The sequence below is a fragment of the Schistosoma haematobium genome, chromosome 1 (genome assembly GCF_000699445.3).
Source record: "Schistosoma haematobium chromosome 1, whole genome shotgun sequence".
Classification (NCBI taxonomy): domain Eukaryota; kingdom Metazoa; phylum Platyhelminthes; class Trematoda; order Strigeidida; family Schistosomatidae; genus Schistosoma; species Schistosoma haematobium.
The window spans coordinates 17,660,642-17,684,942 of NC_067196.1; the positions used below are offsets into that span (position 1 = coordinate 17,660,642).

The 24,301-nt window shown below is 32.6% G+C and overlaps 1 protein-coding gene across 1 annotated transcript; it reads left to right on the forward strand.

Moving 5' to 3' along the window:
- Nucleotides 1-14,115: 14,115 nt before the first annotated feature.
- MS3_00010067 (uncharacterized protein) lies at nt 14,116-24,037 on the forward strand (the record flags this gene model as incomplete). Its single annotated transcript, XM_051218400.1, has 5 exons — nt 14,116-14,251; nt 20,035-20,167; nt 22,480-22,516; nt 22,589-22,727; nt 23,822-24,037. 5 exons carry the CDS (start codon nt 14,116-14,118, stop codon nt 23,866-23,868), a joined length of 492 nt encoding a protein of 163 aa, XP_051073289.1. The 3' UTR covers nt 23,869-24,037.
- Nucleotides 24,038-24,301: the final 264 nt, after the last annotated feature.

Below are 24,301 nucleotides of genomic sequence, written 5' to 3' on the forward strand. Positions count from 1 at the left end.
ATTGATCAATAATATTTATTTATATACAGATTGTATGATTAGTTATATCATTAAAGAAAAAAATACGATTGGTGCGCGTTACCATTCAAGGTTAGTGAATAATTTTTCAACCAATCAAAAAGTTGTAAACTTGTCTCTGTATAAAAAATATATGGAATGAAATAAAATTTGTTTACACAAATAACTGACTCATGATCTTAACCATTGAAATTACTACAATCTTCACAAAACCCCTTCTGATATTAATCAACATATGCTCATTAGTGACTGGCTTCACGAGATATATCCTGGAGTTCTAGTGAGAAGTAGTGTCCAGTGGAGTTCAACCAGGTCTGTTGTGAGATAGTAGCTCACTAAAAACAATGGTGGATGTATCGATCAATTTCGTGGATTAGTTGAAGTTAGACATTAACACAAATGGATGCCGGCTCAGTGGTCTAATGGTTAAGTGCTCGCGCGCGAAACCAATAGGTCCTGCGTTCGAATCTCGCAGGGGGCGAGGCCGTGGATGCGCACTGCTGAGGAGTCCCACGGTGGGACGAAACGGCCGTCCAGTGCCTCCAGGTTTTCCATGGTTAATTAGTGCTTCGTCATAAAAATGAAGTTCACATCAATAAAATACATAGAATTTCTAAAAGTTCATTAAATATATTAAGTTTATGTGTCTTAACTATAAAATGTTAAATAATAGTTAAATTTTAGAATCAGAAAGCGATTTTATGGATATTATAGTAGTTTAATAGTTGAATTCATGAGTCAATTAAAGCTAGACCATCACGGAAAATCTGGAAGCACTGGATGACTGTCTCGTCCTAATGTGGGATTCCTCATCAGTACGCATCCATGATCCCACTCTTGCAATTCGTATCCAGAACCTATCGATCTCGTGCACGAACGCCTAAATTTCACATTGAATCTAATCAGTTGTGATTAAAAAATTTTCAAAATGAAAGTTTATTAAACAGAATATATGTGAGAAAACAAGATTTATCATATGCCATTGAAATTAAATAGAATTTAGTATTATACTTATACTAAACTGAATAAATAGTATTTTTCAGGTGACAAAATGTTCTTCTAATAAAAAAAAAATTATTAGACAAGTATATTGTAAGTTTCTATTTAAAACTGTGGGAACTGTAACATAGTACAGATAATGCAAAACAGCTTTAATGCGATTCTCTATATAATTAGCGAAAACTGATAATATTTTCACAACATTGTTGGGGACGTTAGATCCCCAGAATGCACTTGAGAAAGGACCTAATTTTGTACTTTTATTTAGAAAATTTAAAGTTCTTTGTTTTTGCGCCAAAGGCGCTCTTGTCACCTTCATGTCGTATTTCCCACTGGGAAATGTCTTAAATGTTATTGGTCCGTTGCGTCTTTTTAGTATGCTATTTGATAACTCTCCCCAACGACGGTTTTGCACTGTATATATACGTTTTGAGTTGTGTTTGTTGTTATCGCTCGTTTCTAACTGTTTTGCAGAATATACTTCCCCATTCCAAGTTTGGACTTTTCCCTCTAGTTAGCGAGGCTGGGACGCATCAATAGCTGGCTTACTGGTCTTTGGTCATCGAGTCTTGTTTCTCGTTCGCAGATTAAGTGAACTCGTGATAGCTTCAAACCTAGCAAACATGTAGTAGAGTTCACCTTATAAGAATAAAATATTATCTAAAATATTTATTGGGTTGACAAAAGTCATTAAAATAACCATAATCAGTGAATTTGCTAATTAAAATAGAAGATATTATTTGGTTGGTGATTATCTAATTGAATGAACAGTATGTTAATTTAATCCTTGACTATAAGAAAGCGTTTGACAGTGTGGGGACGAGAAAATTATGGAACCCTCTTCGACATTATGGTGTACCTAAGACGATCGTCAACATCATACGACGAACTACACTGCAAGTTTGTGCATGGAGGACAGCTGACAGATGCACTCCATGTGTAGACCGATGTCAGACAAGGCTAATTACACTTGCTTTTTTATCATTCTTCTAATGGTTGAATGGATTATGGAAGCACGGAATACAATAGACAGGTTGGATGCAACTAGATGATTCGGACCTTGCAGATAACCCAGCTCTTCTATCCCATACACACCAACAAATACAGACGAAGACATCCAGTGAAGCAGCAACCTCGGAAACAATAGGCCTCAAAATACACAAAGGACAAAGCAAGATCCTGAAATAAAACGCAGAGAGCACCAACTCAGACACACTTGATGGAGGAACTCTGGAAGAGGTGGAAACTTTCACGTGCGTGGACAGCATCATCGATGAACGAGGAGGATCCGATAAGAACGTAAAGGCAAGGATTGGCAAAGCAAGGGCTTCATTCCTACAGTTGAATAACATATGGAACTCAAAACAACTGTCAGCCAATACCAAAGTCAGAATCTTCAATACGAACGTCAAGACAGTTCTATGTACGGTGATAAAACTTGGATAACCACTTCAGCTGTACTGAAAAAAGTACAGGAATTTACAAACAATTGTCTATGCAAGATACTGAATGTCCGTTGGTCGGATACTATCAGCAACAACCTGGTATGGAAGAAAACGAAACAGCTTCTAGTTGAAGAGGAAATTAGAAAACTTTGAAAGTGGATAGGAGATACATTACGGAAATCATTAAACTGCATCCCAAGGAAAGTGCTGACTTAGTATCCTGAAGGGGAAAAAAAGAGAAAGACCAATGAATACATGGAGCCGGGAATCGTAAACAGAAATCAAACGATAGAATAGCAACTGGAAACAGCTAGAAAGGATTGCCCAAGGCAGAGTTGGATGAAGAATGCTGGTGGATAACGGATGTTCCTTCACAAGGAATATCAGGCGTTATCAAGTATATTTAACTACTGCTTACTGACAATAAAAGAGTTGATAACTATCTATCTAATCATAATAGTAAAGAAAGCAAAACTAATATGTATGTGAAACACATAGGTAGCAGAGGAGCGATCAAGTTTTCTTTATTATAAAAGAGTTTTGTTGGAAGAAAATGTGACACAATATGTTTTGAATATTACTTTCGAATTTTAATCCTCGAATGGTCAACCGATTAATGATATGTTAATAACTTAGACAAAAGTCTCCTGTAATTTCTTTCTATTGTTATGTTGCTTTGATAAGTTAACTCTTATCATATAACAGTAACGATGCAAACAACAATACTCAGCATTCGATATTCTACCTAAATCAAGATATCAGTTCCACTAGGAATTTAAAATGAGATAGGAGATTGGAATTCCCTACAGTGAGTACTAACTGTTAGGAGCCACTAGTTCAGAAAACATACTACTAGTAGTGCATCAGTAGTTAGTACATGCCTACAACAAACAACAGTTGTCAGAAGTCGGCTCACTCAAAGACACGTTTGATGTTATACCTTATTGATTTGAAGTGAAATAAGAACTATGTTTATAAGGTTCGTTGGTGTAGTTCTTCGGCCATATTTCTTTAAGAAAACTGGATAAGACGTTTGAGTAAATCGTTTGTTTCCTCAGGAGTATATCTATTTTACAAAAATGATGAATATCAATTATTGTGAAATTATTAATGCCAGTGAATAACTGTCTGAGAAAAGTTATGATAGTATTGAACAAAACAAAGTTTAGGACAAAATTAGTCAGATTATCTGACAATTTGTCGCACCTGTAGTTATGAATATTTATAGGATGGTCATCAGCAATCCGATTATTTGCCATGTGTTATTTCCCTAATCGTAGAGATAAAAAAGGGTTAGTTTTAAAATTCATATACCTTGTCAACTCTCAGCCATAATTTTCCATGTGGATATTCCTGGAACATTTTGGAAAATGTTGAAGTATAAAGGAGGTAACTAGCCTTACATGACTGTTTTTATTTCATAAAATTATCATTTATTCAGATATCTGGGTGGTATGACTAAAGGCATTGGAAGTTAATTTATTAAACATGAGATTTTACCCATATCAGTTTAGTCAAACTGTATGAAAACTTGATTTTTATATCCTTAGCCTTTATTAAAACGTTTTCACAACAGATCTTATATCTCAGTCAAAATGCTTTCATAATATTTTGAAAATATTATTTCTGAATCATCATACTCTCCAGTATGTGTGAATATTGATCGAGATGTTAGGTGGTTCCGCGTAATCATCGATAATTTAATACACAGTTATAATGAGAGATAATCTACATAAGAAAATGTAGTATTTTAAAGCATCTACAATGTTGTTATGCAAGGAATAGATTGTAATACGACTTGAGTTGAGATCTTAATGAAGATTAAGGTTTTAAGTAGTTTATTTCAAAAAAGCCTGCTTCTAAAAATATATATTTTATCCAATGGCAAAACATATTTGTTGAATAATTCTGTAGTGAAATTTCATAGCATAAATTTACTATTGATTGGTTACTGAGTAATGACCAGCGTTATGCATGTGAAGTAACCCTTAGTATTGAACAAACTTCATATATCAAATCACAAAGTGGCCACTAGTCTAACTCAATTAATCAATAAAATTAGACCACCACAGAGAAGGCACTGATATACGCAACATTGGTTACTCACAAATGATTGGTATTTGAAGAGAGAATCAAGATGAAATCAAAACTATTTCCCAAATTTCGCCTCCATCATTGGTTTACAATGAAATAATGAAGTAAAGTATTATTTAAGATGCTTTGTGTTACATGGAATACCTCAGTAGAATACACCAGCTTGCCAAATATGGGATCTAATCCGAAGATACCTAGATCTCGAGGTAAGTATAAGTTCTTAATAACTTTATTAAAATCAATGACCTTTGTTCTCTAACTTCAATCAGTTAGTTCACGACATAATATTATCAAGGTGTAAATGTATCACTTCTAAATAAGTCAATTTTAACTAATTATAAATTGTCATTGAACAATCAAAAAAACTACTTGAAAGTTAGACAGTAACGACCATATCATTACTGTTTACAAATCATTTCATTATACAGTTATTAATTACTCTAATACATATTAATGAAACTAGTTGATTTATAAATAAAAAAATATCCAAGTACAAATGTATATTGTCCAATTTACCATGTGCTCACTAGTGACTAGCTTCGTGAGAAGATAGTCGAAGTTCTGGTGAGAAGCCGTGACCAGTGGAGCTAATCCGTGTAGGGTAGAGACAGGTATCTACCTCAGTACAACGGAATTTGGTCGCACGATTTCGTGGATAAGTTGAAGTTGGACATCAACACAAATGGATGCCTGCTCAGTGGTCTAGTGCTTAAGTGCTCGCGCGCGAGACCGAAGGCCCTGGGTTCGAATTCTGCGAGCGGGATCGTAGATGCACACTGCTGAGGAGTCCCACAATAAGACGAAACGGCCGTCCATTGCTTCCAGGTTTGCAAAGGTGGTCTGGTATCAATCGGTTCATCATCTCAATAAAAAAACCTAACAATCTCCACAACCCCTAAACTGATAATTTAAAATAATTGAATGAAATAAATAATCATTCTAACTCATTATTATTATACATGTGTGTATATTCTTATGGTAACAAACAATTATATCAACTTGGATAATTGAAAGTTATCAGGTCAAAACGAAACTGTTATATGATAAAATGGTATTTTAATTTTATTAATCCATTGTTTACATTATTTATATCATGTATATATATACCGTATACTATATAGATTACTAATAAAAATGATAAAGATTCCATTTCATATGTCACATTTTAATTTATAACATAAAATCACATACTTAAAAATAATCTCCATGTAAACAATCCTACTAACATTTTATCGAATAATGATAGTAATAATAATAATAATGATAATAATAGTAGTAGTAGTAATAATAATAATGACAGTAATTCCTGTAATTTTGTCTCACGAATGACAAGAATGTTTTGTTTACATAAAACGATTCTAATTTTCTAAAAACAAAATCTAATTCTTCATCATCCATATTTGTATTTAAATAGTTTGTTTAATTGAATCATTATGACATTGATATTTATTTTATTTTATTATTATTATTATTAAAAATGATTTAAATATTTTAGAACGAATTTTAAATGTATGAATAAATGAAAGTTCATTATTCAGTTGTGAATATCATATTCACTTAATTCAAATTGTATTATAATAAAAAATTATGAAATTTGGATACCAATTTAATAATTACATAACAATTTGTGTAATTATTGTATTTTGAAGTGATCAAAATGAGTATTAAATTGTTTATACCTAAGTAATAAATTCTCAATCATTTTATGGATGGTGATTAGTAGTGGAATCTAAGATGCGCATTTCGTCCTATTTGGGACTCGTCAGTCAAATGTGGTTGTATCACAAAGTTAATGTTCACTCAGGGACTCAAACCTAGTACCGTTTAATTCAAACGCCATTACGTTATCCACTTAGTTATTGATTCCTCAGACACACTTGCTTGTACAATGAAGTGAACATCAACTCTGGAATGCAGGTACATCCAGCTAACGAGTCCCAAATAGGATGAAACTAGCGTTCTGGATTCCACTGCTAGTCAGCATCCATCCCTGTTTATAAAACTTGAGACTTAAGGCAATATTGAAGCAGTCCACATACGATGCACCTATACCAACAAGAGACTGATCAGCTGCAGTTCTAAACGACAATTGGAAAATACAAGCAAATAATATCAAGTGAATTTATTTTCTTTGCTTCATTTAATATTGTACTGTATGTGGCTAATAAGGTGCTATTGAAAGATATGTCATCAACAGCTATAGTTTTTTGTATACTTCCACCTGAAAAGTATAACTGAAATAATCTTTTACAAAATATCTAGTCTTGACAATTTTTTTATTTTGACATTAATCAGTTTCATGGAGTATTTCAATCGTCGCCTATATCGACAATACAGGATGTTGAATAAATTGTTTCTGCTTCAGTGATTCCATCAAACATTGATAAACAGTAAATCTATTCGGTAATTTATTAAAATGGTTTAAAAGTAGCTTTTCAAATATTTGTAAAGTTTTATATTTACTTGCGAAGAATTGTAACTGACCAGCCACTTTTGGTATATGTACATCTTGAGCAGATTTCCCGTATATTACTTTTTAGTCGCAAGGTTTTAAAATGAAACATGTGTTCTAGATTCCACTTGTTGCTGGATTATTTACCTAAAGAAACATTATCAACAATAAGCTCTAAAACAGATAAGAAGAAATATATTGATCTATTCAGATAGTCTATTTTGAACTGTTCAATTTGAAGATGGTATTTTTTTAACAGACTGATATCTACCGCAGTAACCAAATCTAAAATAAGAGGATAACTGAATATATGTCTTGTTTTAACTTAAGGCTCTCCGATAGTGATAGTGAAGTATTTGTCTAAAGACTAGAAGGTTTTAAGTTTGATTCAATGTGAAGTTGTTGTTATATTTAGAAACTTATTGTGCTAAAACAAACAATGTTAATAATAGGATATACAGAAAATGAATATATATGATCAGGATTTTTCTAAAATTTGCTACTTAATTAATTTATTGGGATTATCTATGATCAGAGAAACGAGTAACATAAAAAAGCGTAACTGTATTCTAAATATCAGAAGGGGTTTTATGGATATTATAGTGATTTTAATAGTTAAGATCATAAGTCAATTGAAGCTAGACAATCTTGGGAAATCTGCAAGCACCGGACGGCTGTTTCGTCCTATTGTGAGACTCCTACGCTTCAAATAAATAAATATGCACCTCTAATTCACCTCTAGGTTTTTCACGGTGGTTTTGCTTCAGTTGACTCATGATCTCAACTATTAAAATGACCATAATGTCCATAAAATCCCTTCTGTTACTAATCAACATATGCTCACTAGTGACTGGCTTCAAGAGGTATTTCTTGGAGTTCTAGTGAGAAGTAGTGACCAGTGGAGTTCAATTGGGTCTGTTGTGAGATAGTAACTCAGTAAATACAATCGTGGATATGTCACTCAGTTTCGTGAATCAGCTGAAGTTAGACATTAACACAAATGGATGCTGGCTCAGTGGTCTAGAGGTCAAGCGTTCGCATGCGAAACCTAAGACCCTGAGTCCGAGTCCTGCGTGCGGGACCGTGGATGCGCACTGCTGAGGAGTCCCACAATAAGAAGAAATGGCCGTCAATTGCTTCCAGGTTTTCAATGATGATCTAGCTTTAATTGACTCATGAATTCAACTATCAAAATAGAACAGCTTAGATTCAATTAAAATCATTATCCACATCTTAATTCATTAAGAAATACATTAACTGTCATACGACATTTTTTTATTTTATTATGATCCATTAGTGAAACCATAATTTATGGACGACCTTTGAGCGACACCGAAGTAACCTTGAGAGTGTTCACCTAATAACCAGGATCAAATGAGGGTTATAAACCAGTGTGAAAAATTAGAATTATGATTTACAGTTGATGGTTAAGGTTGGAAATTAGATTAGGGATTTTCATCACGAACTGATATCAGCTATAATGCCAAAACTCTATCCGAATGAATGAATGAAATTCGCGCCAAAATCCAAGACCTGTCATCTTATACTTGATTGGTTCGTCCATAAATTATAGTCTCCCTGATTCATTTTATTGAGTATCTTCTTTCTTCAACTGATTAATAAATCGAAGTTACCGTTTTGAAATCAAGAAATTCTTTACAAAAATACATATTAGATTATTTGAAACAAATAATATAAGCCAAAACTGATGTTCATTTAATTTCCTAATAATGAATATCTGTAACCACTGGATCGACTGTGAATAGCTTTCTTAAAATAAGTGAATTTGTACATAAAATTAAATTTAATAGTTGAAATTAATGAGTCATTTGAAGCTGACCATCATGGAAAACCTGGATAACACTGAATGCAATGGTGGATGATGGCGCAATTTCGTGGATTGGTTGAAGTTAGACATTAACACCTTTGGATGCCGAATAATTGGTCTAGAGGTGAAGCGTTAGCGCATGAGCCCGACATGTTTTAATTTCAAATCTCGCGAGCCGGGATCGTGGATAGGTACTGCTGATGAGTCCCACGATAGGACGAAACGGCCGTCCAGTGCTTGCAGATTTACTGTGGTGATCTAGCTTTAACTGACTCATGAATTTATTTATTAAACTACTATAATATCCGTAAAACCACTCTCTGATTATAAAATTAAATAATTAACATAGCATAACAAAAATGGGTTTAGTTATATTCGGGTATCTAGAAAATTATTTTTGAGTCAATTTATGAATGAAAATTCCAAGTATCATGTAAACCATGAGAGTTAAACGAACCGAATGTGAAATTATTGAAATAATCAGGGTTCAGAAAGTATTTTCTTGAGACCAGAGTTGACTAGGATTTTGGAATATTTGCAATAAAATAAACTTCAGGTACATGATAGTTTTTTTAAAAATATATATTTCAACAGTTCAGATCATGATTCAATTGAAACTGGACCACCAGGGAAAACCCGAACGGCCGCTTCGTCCCACTACAGGACTACTCATCAGTGCTCATCCATGATCCCGCGTGGTGAGATTCGAACGCAGGAACTATTGGTCCTGCACGCGAACGCCTAACCTCTAGATCACTGAGCCGACATCCAATGGTGTTAATGTCTATCTACTGGGGTCCTTTGTCTTGTCGTCATTTAGATCAGACAATGTTGTCGACGGGCTGTCCACTTGAGTGGCCCGAGATCTGACTCGAAGTAGATCGTATGAATGATTGTTATTGAATGATTGCTGTCGAAATGTATATGTCACCTATCTTCGTATATAATCATCGACTTAAGTCGCGTTAGTCAATAACGTAATTAAATAGGTCAAATAACGAGAATGAAATTTTGACTACTTATATTTTGTATATGAAGTGAATGGAATAAAGCGAGGCGAAACGACACGCAGTGGAGATGGCGGGTAAGCTAACTCCATTTAACCGAGCGTTAATCAATATTTATAATCATACAATAATAGGCTACAGACATGTGATGAATAGGATAAGAAGTGTACACCCATATGCGCTCATATAAAAACAGTCAAGATTGATAAGCCAATAATTAACAATGTCAAAATATAACTCAAGTAGAATGAATAGATTGGCCTGTTCGAAAGCTGAAATAAGGTATATGGGCATAACATAATAACTGACACTACATCTAACTCCAACTAATCCACGAAATTGAGCGACACATTCACCATTGTCTTCAGTGAGTTACTATCTCACAACCGAATTTACTTAGAGTAAGTCAACGATTATTCGTTGATCTTCAGAAATAACTCTGAAGGTTTTTATTATGATATACTTTACGAATACAATTTATCATTATTCTATTCACTATGTAAGCAAGTGAACAAATTAGTGTTCACTTTTTCTCCAGACAGTAATGATAATTCATTGAAAAAGACTATCATTATTTATTAGTTACTGCATAGTGCTAACACTTACAGAAAATACTTAGCTTTTACGCTTCTTTCATTTTTGCATGATGTTAATTTCGAATTAAATCTTAAGATTTAACATTTGTCTTTAAATGTTGCTTTCAATTCATTAAATTCAACAAAGACAACTAATAAACCGGAAGGCAGCATTTAAATCATAATCAATCGTTTTATAAAGAAAACCAAAACGATAAATTATTATAATAACGATCCATCTTAATTGTCTTTTATAATAAATAAGTATTAAAAAGCGTATGATTCATTTTTACACAATACATTCACGATCACAATTACACAAAATAACAAATAAGTGAACTATGGTTTCGATCTTCCTATATAACAAACATAGACATAAAGCGTTTGTCTAAGTAGAAAAAAACATTTCAAGTCATCTCATCAGTTTGTATGAAACTACTTCTATAAATCTGGTGTTCATCTTGTTGTGTTAATGATGTATAACAACTTGGACCGATGCATATATTTGCGTGGTCCTACGTTGTAGCTGACTAACTGACTGATGAAACTGATCTAATTCCAACACGTAGATTTATTTTATTCAGTAGCTTCCGTAAGTAATAGTATTGTGATGTGTGCTACTGATATCGACAAATAGAAGTAGTATTTATCATCAATCGAAAGTGAAATACGTGGAGGTAGAAAGTTAAGAAAATCGAAAAAGAGTGAACGAGGACAGAGTACAATTGATTTGGAAATGAAAGAACAATAAAGCCTTAGACAATTGATTGACATTTTTCAAATGAAGTATTTTTATTGTATGGATCTCAGATTTTAACTAAGATGTCCAGTAATTTTGTGTTCAAATACATTCGATTATCCTGCACTTGTATGTTCTCGTTCGTTATAGTATTAGTAAATACAGATTGTTAATAGGGGTCAGTAATATTCTGACAGTATTTAACAGTAATAATAATAATAATAATAATAATAATAATAATAATCAAATTGTTACAAATGAAAACATGAAGTTTGTTTTTTCTATCCACCTGTATGTGTTTTGTACTTTTTTTATTTATTCTATACGATTCACTAACCATAATCATTTTTCAATTGGATACCATTCAAAAACTGATAGTGTTGCACTCACTTATTAATTACTATATGTTCAAAAGATTTCACATCATTTCAATCTGAGGAAAACAATTTTTGTTTTGTTTTGAGAAGAGCTAATAAAATCGACAACAACAAAATGAAGTTGATTCTGTTATTAGTTTTACTGATCCTTTTGAATATCGATTTATCAAAGTGAGCTGGGCATTGTTTTTTTACTTTTCATTGAAATGGTTCAATCTTATAACTTGTTTAGTTGTTTCTTTTTCTAAAAACAAACAAACAAACAAACTTTGATTGAACACGTAAAAATGATTCTTGTTATGTAATTTTCGGTATTATTTTAAACTGTTGATGAACGTTTACAGCTACTCGTAGTGGAACCATTGAGTTATAACATTTAAAATTGACAGAAAAAAATGCAAAGTAACGTTTTTAACTGAAGAACCAATGAATATCAGTTTGGAATGAAGAATTAGCTCACTATAATATGAGCTGCAAGAATTCGATCCTATACTCGGTCAAAAATAGGATCTTTTAATGTATCAAGTTGAACAGTAACATTTGTCGACCAAATCATAATTTATAAATAGAAGATTTAGAAATGGAATGAATGGGCGATATAATTCATAAATTCAGACTTATTCGTTTGAATTGTATACTACTTGTAACCAGAATTTTACCGTACAATTTAATTAATTTGCAAGCAACATTTAGGTCAGCCTCGTTTTCAGAACTACCTATGTGTGAACGCAGTTGTTCCTAGAATCTACTTTTGGCTTTCTCGTCACTTACTTCAATTCTAATGGGTATTCTTAGAGTGGCTTTTCTGCATTCAGTGAGGCGCAAGCAAATGTGTGCTCGTATTAGAGAATGATCATAGTCTAAACATGTACTCCGGAATGAGCGACAGTCTTCTATCGAGTCTCTCCAACGATGACTGATGGCAATATGGTCTATTTGAGTCTATCGTTGGTTTGGTGCAGGCGGTCGCCATGTTAAATGATGTCTCTCCTTATGCTTAAAATCGATGCTTGCTAATAATGAATGATTGTCTGAGCACAGTTGCAGCAGGCGATCACCATTATCTGTTCTCTGAGCCGAGATTCTGTAATACTCTTATAAATGTCTTTCTGTTTGGTTTGAGCTAACTACGTGGGTATTAAAATCACCTGCTACGAGTACTATGAATATGAATATAGTGATAGTTTGTCCTGTAAGAGTTATGAGGGCGGTTATCACTCGCCGGTTGCCCACACCGTGGGAGGGTTGTTCTAGAGGTACCTGAAGAGGAAATTAGATTAGAGGTGACCTTAGCGACATGAGAGCGTGATCACGGTGCCCAAGGCACAACTGATTGAGGTCACACACAACATTTATATGAGTTATCTTCGTAATCGCTCCGTACTTGTTGAGTCGAGGTGTGCATTTTTACGGCAGACCATTTTTAACTCCACCCTTCCCTGTGTGAAGGCAGCATCACTATTATGCTGATCGTCTGAAGGAAACAATTTATTGTCGTCACACCTTTGAACAGTCGGCAGTACGACTTCTCCCTCGAACCCTGGGTTTGTTGCTTTTAGACTTACCGCTCCTCAACCAACCTGTCTGACATGGCAGGACCTTGAGAAACGATTGTTTAAACTAGTATAGCTCCATTTAGCATTTTATCACACTGAATAATAACAGTGCAAGCCTATTCACTATATCAAGCCTGAAAATATGTTTGAAGAAAAGAGAAACTCAGTGAATAGAAGTAGCACCCCTTTTCATAATCAATCAAATGCTCTGATGCGAAATAAAAAAATATAAAAATTGCATTCCTTGCGTTCAAAATTATACTTCGTTAAATCACTATACTTCTGTGGTATGGATCGAAATGTAAGTGATTATGATTTCCCTACTGAAATTTGAATTCTGTTTAGAGCATATAGATTACAATTTTTTACTGTTCAACTATCCTCAATTAGTTTACACGCTAAAAATTGGTCTTCAGCTGATCTGCAGCCATCACGTATTAGCTTATAATTAAGCTAGTCCATTGATAGGACTAAAACGTTTTGTATAGATTACCATTTTGACTACCAAGTTTTTGGTTTTGACGATGCTATACGAGCTTTCAATAAATTCGTCAATTTCAACATTCACCTGGACTAAAACCTTTGCTGTTCTTTCATATTTTATCCAACAACATTCTAACTTTAATGGTTCAAATCATGAATCAGTTGAAGCTAGACCACCATCGGAAAACTGCAGGCACTGGACGATCATTCCGTCCTATTGTGGGACGCCTGAGCAGTGCACATCCACGACGGCCGTTCAGTGTTCCCACGTTTTCCATGGTGGTTTAGTTTCGATTGACTCATGATCTCAACCTAATTATTATATGATTACATTGAGAATCAACAGTATATATGTAAATGCGTTTACCATTCTTCAACTCATATTCTCGTGATCACTATAATAATTTTTCTTTTTTCTTTTTATTTTAGACAAATTCCAGCTCAATTACGTGATCAGTCTCATGAGGTAATCTACAAGGAAAATTAAATTCTACACATAATTTAATTCTTTTCTCTTTTTTTATTAAAAAACGAAATAGAATATGGATTATGAAATGAAAATGATGAAGGGAACACAACAAGTAATTATTCAGTCTTCTGGACAAAATCAAACTATCACTGGGTCAATATTAGAAACAGATAAATTAGAACGAAAATTTCATTTACTTATAGCTACAGGTAGGTTACTTAACTTGATTTTATCTTTTTTCCCTAGTTTTCTATGGTTGTTTATAAGAAATAATGTTAAATGAAAATATATTAAAAAATTAAAAAAAAAACAGAACAAAACACGAAATTTGTTATGTCTAGAGCTTAGATTCTTAATATAACGAGTATAACTTGAGCAATCGAACTCTAGAACCCTCCCAAGTCGCAAATGAAAAAAGCAGGAGAAGACTGAAGAAAGTGCTTATTTGACAATAATCTAAATGTATAGAAAATTATTTGTTAAATCAACATTATCATTCAACCCATCCGCAAGGAGGTATATTATGCTATTGCCCAATAGTAGCACGTTGATATTCCAGAAAGCTCCACTACGTTCTGATTCGATGGAATTTTTCGACTCTTCTAGGGCCTCTGGAGGCCTTGTCGTAGTTCTCGGGAGCTTTCCCAACCGTTCAGCGAAGGGCCCTCTTTTCAATGAATTTGTTATCAAGCTGTAAAATTGAATATATATATATATATTTGTCAAAGTATTAATTCCGTGAGGAAATGTGAACACGAACATCCAAGATAACGTAATAGAAAGATTGTAATACTAGATTACGTGATACGAATAATAACAATAGACTTAGTACGTTAGTAACGAATTATAACGCGCATGTAATAAGATGACTAAAATGTTGTTGTTACAATAATTAAAGGTCATTAAAGATCATAGAAGTGTAGAAAATAAATAAGGTGATATGATGAGCACTTATGAATAAAATAATGAGAATATGAGACATAAGTAAACGAGGGGTGCAGTAATAATAATAATAATAATAATTTTTAATAGGTATCATTACCAAGGTTTGATTTGATAATTTCGAATAAATTGAGCATTGGTTAGATTGTTATAAATAATTTAATATATTTGTAATATCCCAATAAGTAGAAGAAATTAGATCTTCTGACGTTTCGTGACTCATTGTAAGCCACTTATTCAGAGAATAAATGACGATTGATCGCACATAATATTCTTATTGTTCCGTTGTACTATTTAAACTTGAATTAATTTTGATTTGGTTATTTATTGAAAGAAAATATATTTGTTTTTGTATATTTTCCAGTTATTGGTATTATTGATAACCAAATAAATGGACCGAATTCCCCATGATGATGCAAAATCTGGCAGGCAGATAATATTTTTCTTTTATTGTCTGCATAAGTCATGAATAGATAAACTAATTTGAACTTTGGGAAAAAAACTGATTTTCTTTTTTGATTTGTAAAAAATAAAAAAATGATTTTCATTTATGATGATTATTAATAAAAGTTTTAGTTACATTGGTTTAGTTATAAATGGTTCTATTTAAAAAGGGGATTGAATAAGTTGTGATTGGGGGATGTGTGTTTTTTTACAATAAATAAGCCCTAAATGAATTTCAACACAATCACTTTAAACGTCGCACCTCCAATTGAGAAAAGAGATTTATTTTTAAATCTGACAAGGAAAAAGTAATACTTTAAGGGATCGTTATTACATGATAAATAAATGATTCACAATACATCGAAAAAAAAACAACCATTTTTAGAATCAGATCTAAATAAATCAGTCGTATCAGTATGGGGTTGTAGAGATTATTAAATTTTTGATTGAGATCATGAACCGATTATTGTTAGACCACCACTGGAAATTTGGAAGCAATGGACAACAGTTTCGTCCTATTGTGCAGTGTACAGTCGTAACATATCTATTCAGGACAATTAGAAACTTTAAACAAATAGTTTCCAAGCATTAACTTGAAAATAGTTTATGAAATATCTAATGATTAAATTAGTTTAGTTTATTGTTAAACAGTCTATCGATGTTCTCTAAATGGAGAATGCTGTTCATTATTCAGCAGTGTGGTTTTCGATGGCTTGTTCGGTTTAAACATAGTTTCTATCACTAATGAATACTAACTGAAGAACTACCTGTCTTGTTTTATTCACATGGAAGTTCCCATTCAGACATTTCCCAAAAGTGTGAACAGAGCTAAGAAACTTTTCTTGAAGGTTCTACACTAATATTATATTTATCATTTGTCATAATAATTGAGTGATACTAATTGCGTAGAACTGCTACATGATAGTATTATAATTTTACTAGTGAAAATAAAAACAATTGCTCGAAACTAACTAATCAATTGCACTAAGCAGGACGAGGTAATGTACAGTAGGATCAGCAAAATATTTTAACATTAAGTGAATTTAGTGGAAACTGCGTAAGGACAACCATATGAGTATTACAATCACTAAGATTTTGTTTAAATAGGAGAGTGAAAGAAATCCAGAAATATCTAGAAAACGTGTGTTCAAACAAAGCCATGTTTTAAATAGTTTTTATTTGTTCTGATGGTCAAGATAGATAGATGAGTTGTACAAATTTCTTTTGAGTATGAAGGTTATGTTTATAAAAGTGAACTGCAATTGCTTCAGCAGTATGCAGATGAGTCTGAAAGATGTGCAGTGAATTCAATTAAATTTGGTGTAAAACTCGAAATTTTTTAAATGAACCAACATTACATCTTGTGTAAATAAAAGATACGAGAAAAATGTTTAATAATCCATTCGTTTTAGTTTGTATTTCACTAGTTATGTAAATCAACAATGGTAAATAGGATCGAACCTGGGACCTTCTAGTTATGTGTTGAGTACAATATCAATACACTATAACCTTGTAATAAAGTCATCAACATTTTAAAAATTCAGTTGCTCTGAGATGTTGTAGGTCTATTAATTTTGTATGTGGATAGACGAAAATTGTAATGATTTATAATAAATTGTACAACTTCGTGTTTAAAGGTATGTCGCTTATCAACACAATGTATGAAAGTTAAAATCGACTTAATAAAAGAATCTAAGTTGTTGATTGTCAATTTTGTATCCAGATAAACTGGAATAACTTCTTCCAAGAACATTCATCAAATACTGAATGAAATCAGTTTACCCAATTTTACCCCAAATCCTTCAGTGAATAAGAAAATTTGGAGCATTAACTTCAAAATATATTTTGTTAATCTCGAACAAATTGTTTCAGCAGCCCCATTATTAAAACATAAAATTGAGTTTCACAGGAAGAGAAATCATTAGAATTCTAATTTTATGCAGATTTTATCATTTCTACTTATGTTACCAATGAGAATATTCTGTGAACAATTGAGTGAATGAAACACAAAAATGAGAAAAAACACCGGTTCCATTATACCAGTATTACAATTTGGAAGCTTGAAAACTTTGAGTTCATTACAAACATTATTTGTTGTGAGCCCGTTTTACAACATTTTCAACAAAATCGACACAAAAGTGGTTTTGAAATTCATATGAAAGTTTATTAAAATATAGATCAGATGATAATTCAATTAGAGGGTTAAATTTCATTTTATATGAGAAATAATTCTTCATCTTCATTCAATAGTTGCTTGGTGAACAAAAACAGATTATTTTTTTATTCAGCTTAATTAATTCAAAATAGAAAGTCACCTTAGTAGCATTCGTCAACGAAACTCATATCTATATAAGATACATGATTTAGTAATAAACATAAGCACAAATCAATAAATAATCTGAAGTACTGCGAAAACATAGGACTATGTTAATTATCACTATGGAGTTGTGGAGATTGCTAAGTTTTTGATTGAGATCATGAATGGAATGATGTGAGACTACCATTGAAAACCTGGAAGCACTGGACGGCCGTCTCGTCCTAGTATGGGACACCTTAGCAATGTGCATCCACTATTCCGCACGCATGATTCAAACCCAAGATATTCGATGAGGTGCGCGAGCGCCTAACCTCTAGATCACTGAGCCGACATCCAATGGTGTTAATGTCTATCTACTGGGGTCCTTTGTCTTGTCGTCATTTAGATCAGACAATGTTGTCGACGGGCTGTCCACTTGAGTGGCCCGAGATCTGACTCGAAGTAGATCGTATGAATGATTGTTATTGAATGATTGCTGTCGAAATGTATATGTCACCTATCTTCGTATATAATCATCGACTTAAGTCGCGTTAGTCAATAACGTAATTAAATAGGTCAAATAACGAGAATGAAATTTTGACTACTTATATTTTGTATATGAAGTGAATGGAATAAAGCGAGGCGAAACGACACGCAGTGGAGATGGCGGGTAAGCTAACTCCATTTAACCGAGCGTTAATCAATATTTATAATCATACAATAATAGGCTACAGACATGTGATGAATAGGATAAGAAGTGTACACCCATATGCGCTCATATAAAAACAGTCAAGATTGATAAGCCAATAATTAACAATGTCAAAATATAACTCAAGTAGAATGAATAGATTGGCCTGTTCGAAAGCTGAAATAAGGTATATGGGCATAACATAATAACTGACACTACATCTAACTCCAACTAATCCACGAAATTGAGCGACACATTCACCATTGTCTTCAGTGAGTTACTATCTCACAACCGAATTTACTTAGAGTAAGTCAACGATTATTCGTTGATCTTCAGAAATAACTCTGAAGGTTTTTATTATGATATACTTTACGAATACAATTTATCATTATTCTATTCACTATGTAAGCAATTGAACAAATTAGTGTTCACTTTTTCTCCAGACAGTAATGATAATTCATTGAAAAAGACTATCATTATTTATTAGTTACTGCATAGTGCTAACACTTACAGAAAATACTTAGCTTTTACGCTTCTTTCATTTTTGCATGATGTTAATTTCGAATTAAATCTTAAGATTTAACATTTGTCTTTAAATGTTGCTTTCAATTCATTAAATTCAACAAAGACAAGTAATAAACCGGAAGGCAGCATTTAAATCATAATCAATCGTTTTATAAAGAAAACCAAAACGATAAATTATTATAATAACGATCCATCTTAATTGTCTTTTATAATAAATAAGTATTAAAAAGCGTATGATTCATTTTTACACAATACATTCACGATCACAATTACACAAAATAACAAATAAGTGAACTATGGTTTCGATCTTCCTATATAACAAACATAGACATAAAGCGTTTGTCTAAGTAGAAAAAAACATTTCAAGTCATCTCATCAGTTTGTATGAAACTACTTCTATAAATCTGGTGTTCATCTTGTTGTGTTAATGATGTATAACAACTTGGACCGATGCATATATTTGCGTGGTCCTACGTTGTAGCTGACTAACTGACTGATGAAACTGATCTAATTCCAACACGTAGATTTATTTTATTCAGTAGCTTCCGTAAGTAATAGTATTGTGATGTGTGCTACTGATATCGACAAATAGAAGTAGTATTTATCATCAATCGAAAGTGAAATACGTGGAGGTAGAAAGTTAAGAAAATCGAAAAAGAGTGAACGAGGACAGAGTACAATTGATTTGGAAATGAAAGAACAATAAAGCCTTAGACAATTGATTGACATTTTTCAAATGAAGTATTTTTATTGTATGGATCTCAGATTTTAACTAAGATGTCCAGTAATTTTGTGTTCAAATACATTCGATTATCCTGCACTTGTATGTTCTCGTTCGTTATAGTATTAGTAAATACAGATTGTTAATAGGGGTCAGTAATATTCTGACAGTATTTAACAGTAATAATAATAATAATAATAATAATCAAATTGTTACAAATGAAAACATGAAGTTTGTTTTTTCTATCCACCTGTATGTGTTTTGTACTTTTTTTATTTATTCTATACGATTCACTAACCATAATCATTTTTCAATTGGATACCATTCAAAAACTGATAGTGTTGCACTCACTTATTAATTACTATATGTTCAAAAGATTTCACATCATTTCAATCTGAGGAAAACAATTTTTGTTTTGTTTTGAGAAGAGCTAATAAAATCGACAACAACAAAATGAAGTTGATTCTGTTATTAGTTTTACTGATCCTTTTGAATATCGATTTATCAAAGTGAGCTGGGCATTGTTTTTTTTACTTTTCATTGAAATGGTTCAATCTTATAACTTGTTTAGTTGTTTCTTTTTCTAAAAACAAACAAACAAACAAACTTTGATTGAACACGTAAAAATGATTCTTGTTATGTAATTTTCGGTATTATTTTAAACTGTTGATGAACGTTTACAGCTACTCGTAGTGGAACCATTGAGTTATAACATTTAAAATTGACAGAAAAAAATGCAAAGTAACGTTTTTAACTGAAGAACCAATGAATATCAGTTTGGAATGAAGAATTAGCTCACTATAATATGAGCTGCAAGAATTCGATCCTATACTCGGTCAAAAATAGGATCTTTTAATGTATCAAGTTGAACAGTAACATTTGTCGACCAAATCATAATTTATAAATAGAAGATTTAGAAATGGAATGAATGGGCGATATAATTCATAAATTCAGACTTATTCGTTTGAATTGTATACTACTTGTAACCAGAATTTTACCGTACAATTTAATTAATTTGCAAGCAACATTTAGGTCAGCCTCGTTTTCAGAACTACCTATGTGTGAACGCAGTTGTTCCTAGAATCTACTTTTGGCTTTCTCGTCACTTACTTCAATTCTAATGGGTATTCTTAGAGTGGCTTTTCTGCATTCAGTGAGGCGCAAGCAAATGTGTGCTCGTATTAGAGAATGATCATAGTCTAAACATGTACTCCGGAATGAGCGACAGTCTTCTATCGAGTCTCTCCAACGATGACTGATGGCAATATGGTCTATTTGAGTCTATCGTTGGTTTGGTGCAGGCGGTCGCCATGTTAAATGATGTCTCTCCTTATGCTTAAAATCGATGCTTGCTAATAATGAATGATTGTCTGAGCACAGTTGCAGCAGGCGATCACCATTATCTGTTCTCTGAGCCGAGATTCTGTAATACTCTTATAAATGTCTTTCTGTTTGGTTTGAGCTAACTACGTGGGTATTAAAATCACCTGCTACGAGTACTATGAATATGAATATAGTGATAGTTTGTCCTGTAAGAGTTATGAGGGCGGTTATCACTGCCGGTTGCCCACACCGTGGGAGGGTTGTTCTAGAGGTACCTGAAGAGGAAATTAGATTAGAGGTGACCTTAGCGACATGAGAGCGTGATCACGGTGCCCAAGGCACAACTGATTGAGGTCACACACAACATTTATATGAGTTATCTTCGTAATCGCTCCGTACTTGTTGAGTCGAGGTGTGCATTTTTACGGCAGACCATTTTTAACTCCACCCTTCCCTGTGTGAAGGCAGCATCACTATTATGCTGATCGTCTGAAGGAAACAATTTATTGTCGTCACACCTTTGAACAGTCGGCAGTACGACTTCTCCCTCGAACCCTGGGTTTGTTGCTTTTAGACTTACCGCTCCTCAACCAACCTGTCTGACATGGCAGGACCTTGAGAAACGATTGTTTAAACTAGTATAGCTCCATTTAGCATTTTATCACACTGAATAATAACAGTGCAAGCCTATTCACTATATCAAGCCTGAAAATATGTTTGAAGAAAAGAGAAACTCAGTGAATAGAAGTAGCACCCCTTTTCATAATCAATCAAATGCTCTGATGCGAAATAAAAAAATATAAAAATTGCATTCCTTGCGTTCAAAATTATACTTCGTTAAATCACTATACTTCTGTGGTATGGATCGAAATGTAAGTGATTATGATTTCCCTACTGAAATTTGAATTCTGTTTAGAGCATATAGATTACAATTTTTTACTGTTCAACTATCCTCAATTAGTTTACACGCTAAAAATTGGTCTTCAGCTGATCTGCAGCCATCACGTATTAGCTTATAATTAAGCTAGTCCATTGATAGGACTAAAACGTTTTGTATAGATTACCATTTTGACTACCAAGTTTTTGGTTTTGACGATGCTATACGAGCTTTCAATAAATTCGTCAATTTCAACATTCACCTGGACTAAAACCTTTGCTGTTCTTTCATATTTTATCCAACAACATTCTAACTTTAATGGTTCAAATCATGAATCAGTTGAAGCTAGACCACCATCGGAAACCTGGAAGCACTGGACGACCGTTCCGTCCTATTGTGGGACGCCTGAGCAGTGCACATCTACGACGGCCGTTCAGTGTTCCCACGTTTTCCATGGTGGTTTAGCTTCAATTGACTCATGATCTCAACCATTGAAATTATATACCTAATTATTATATGATTACATTGAGAATCAACAGTATATATGTAAATGCGTTTACCATTCTTCAACTCATATTCTCGTGATCACTATAATAATTTTTCTTTTTCTTTTTATTTTAGACAAATTCCAGCTCAATTACGTGATCAGTCTCATGAGGTAATCTACAAGGAAAATTAAATTCTACACATAATTTAATTCTTTTCTCTTTTTTATTAAAAAACGAAATAGAATATGGATTATGAAATGAAAATGATGAAGGGAACACAACAAGTAATTATTCAGTCTTCTGGACAAAATCAAACTATCACTGGGTCAATATTAGAAACAGATAAATTAGAACGAAAATTTCATTTACTTATAGCTACAGGTAGGTTACTTAACTTGATTTTATCTTTTTTCCCTAGTTTTCTATGGTTGTTTATAAGAAATAATGTTAAATGAAAATATATTAAAAAATTAAAAAAACAGAACAAAACACGACGTTTGTTATGTCTAGAGCTTAGATTCTTAATATAACGAGTATAACTTGAGCAATCGAACTCTAGAACCCTCCCAAGTCGCAAATGAAAAAAGCAGGAGAAGACTGAAGAAAGTGCTTATTTGACAATAATCTAAATGTATAGAAAATTATTTGTTAAATCAACATTATCATTCAACCCATCCGCAAGGAGGTATATTATGCTATTGCCCAATAGTAGCACGTTGATATTCCAGAAAGCTCCACTACGTTCTGATTCGATGGAATTTTTCGACTCTTCTAGGGCCTCTGGAGGCCTTGTCGTAGTTCTCGGGAGCTTTCCCAACCGTTCAGCGAAGGGCCCTCTTTTCAATGAATTTGTTATCAAGCTGTAAAATTGAATATATATATATATATTTGTCAAAGTATTAATTCCGTGAGGAAATGTGAACACGAACATCCAAGATAAAGTAATAGAAAGATTGTAATACTAGATTACGTGATACGAATAATAACAATAGACTTAGTACGTTAGTAACGAATTATAACGCGCATGTAATAAGATGACTAAAATGTTGTTGTTACAATAATTAAAGGTCATTAAAGATCATAGAAGTGTAGAAAATAAATAAGGTGATATGATGAGCACTTATGAATAAAATAATGAGAATATGAGACATAAGTAAACGAGGGGTGCAGTAATAATAATAATAATAATAATTTTTAATAGGTATCATTACCAAGGTTTGATTTGATAATTTCGAATAAATTGAGCATTGGTTAGATTGTTATAAATAATTTAATATATTTGTAATATCCCAATAAGTAGAAGAAATTAGATCTTCTGACGTTTCGTGACTCATTGTAAGCCACTTATTCAGAGAATAAATGACGATTGATCGCACATAATATTCTTATTGTTCCGTTGTACTATTTAAACTTGAATTAATTTTGATTTGGTTATTTATTGAAAGAAAATATATTTGTTTTTGTATATTTTCCAGTTATTGGTATTATTGATAACCAAATAAATGGACCGAATTCCCCATGATGATGCAAAATCTGGCAGGCAGATAATATTTTTCTTTTATTGTCTGCATAAGTCATGAATAGATAAACTAATTTGAACTTTGGGAAAAAACTGATTTTCTTTTTTGATTTGTAAAAAATAAAAAAATGATTTTCATTTATGATGATTATTAATAAAAGTTTTAGTTACATTGGTTTAGTTATAAATGGTTCTATTTAAAAGGGGATTGAATAAGTTGTGATTGGGGGATGTGTGTTTTTTTACAATAAATAAGCCCTAAATGAATTTCAACACAATCACTTTAAACGTCGCACCTCCAATTGAGAAAAGAGATTTATTTTTAAATCTGACAAGGAAAAAGTAATACTTTAAGGGATCGTTATTACATGATAAATAAATGATTCACAATACATCGAAAAAAAAACAACCATTTTTAGAATCAGATCTAAATAAA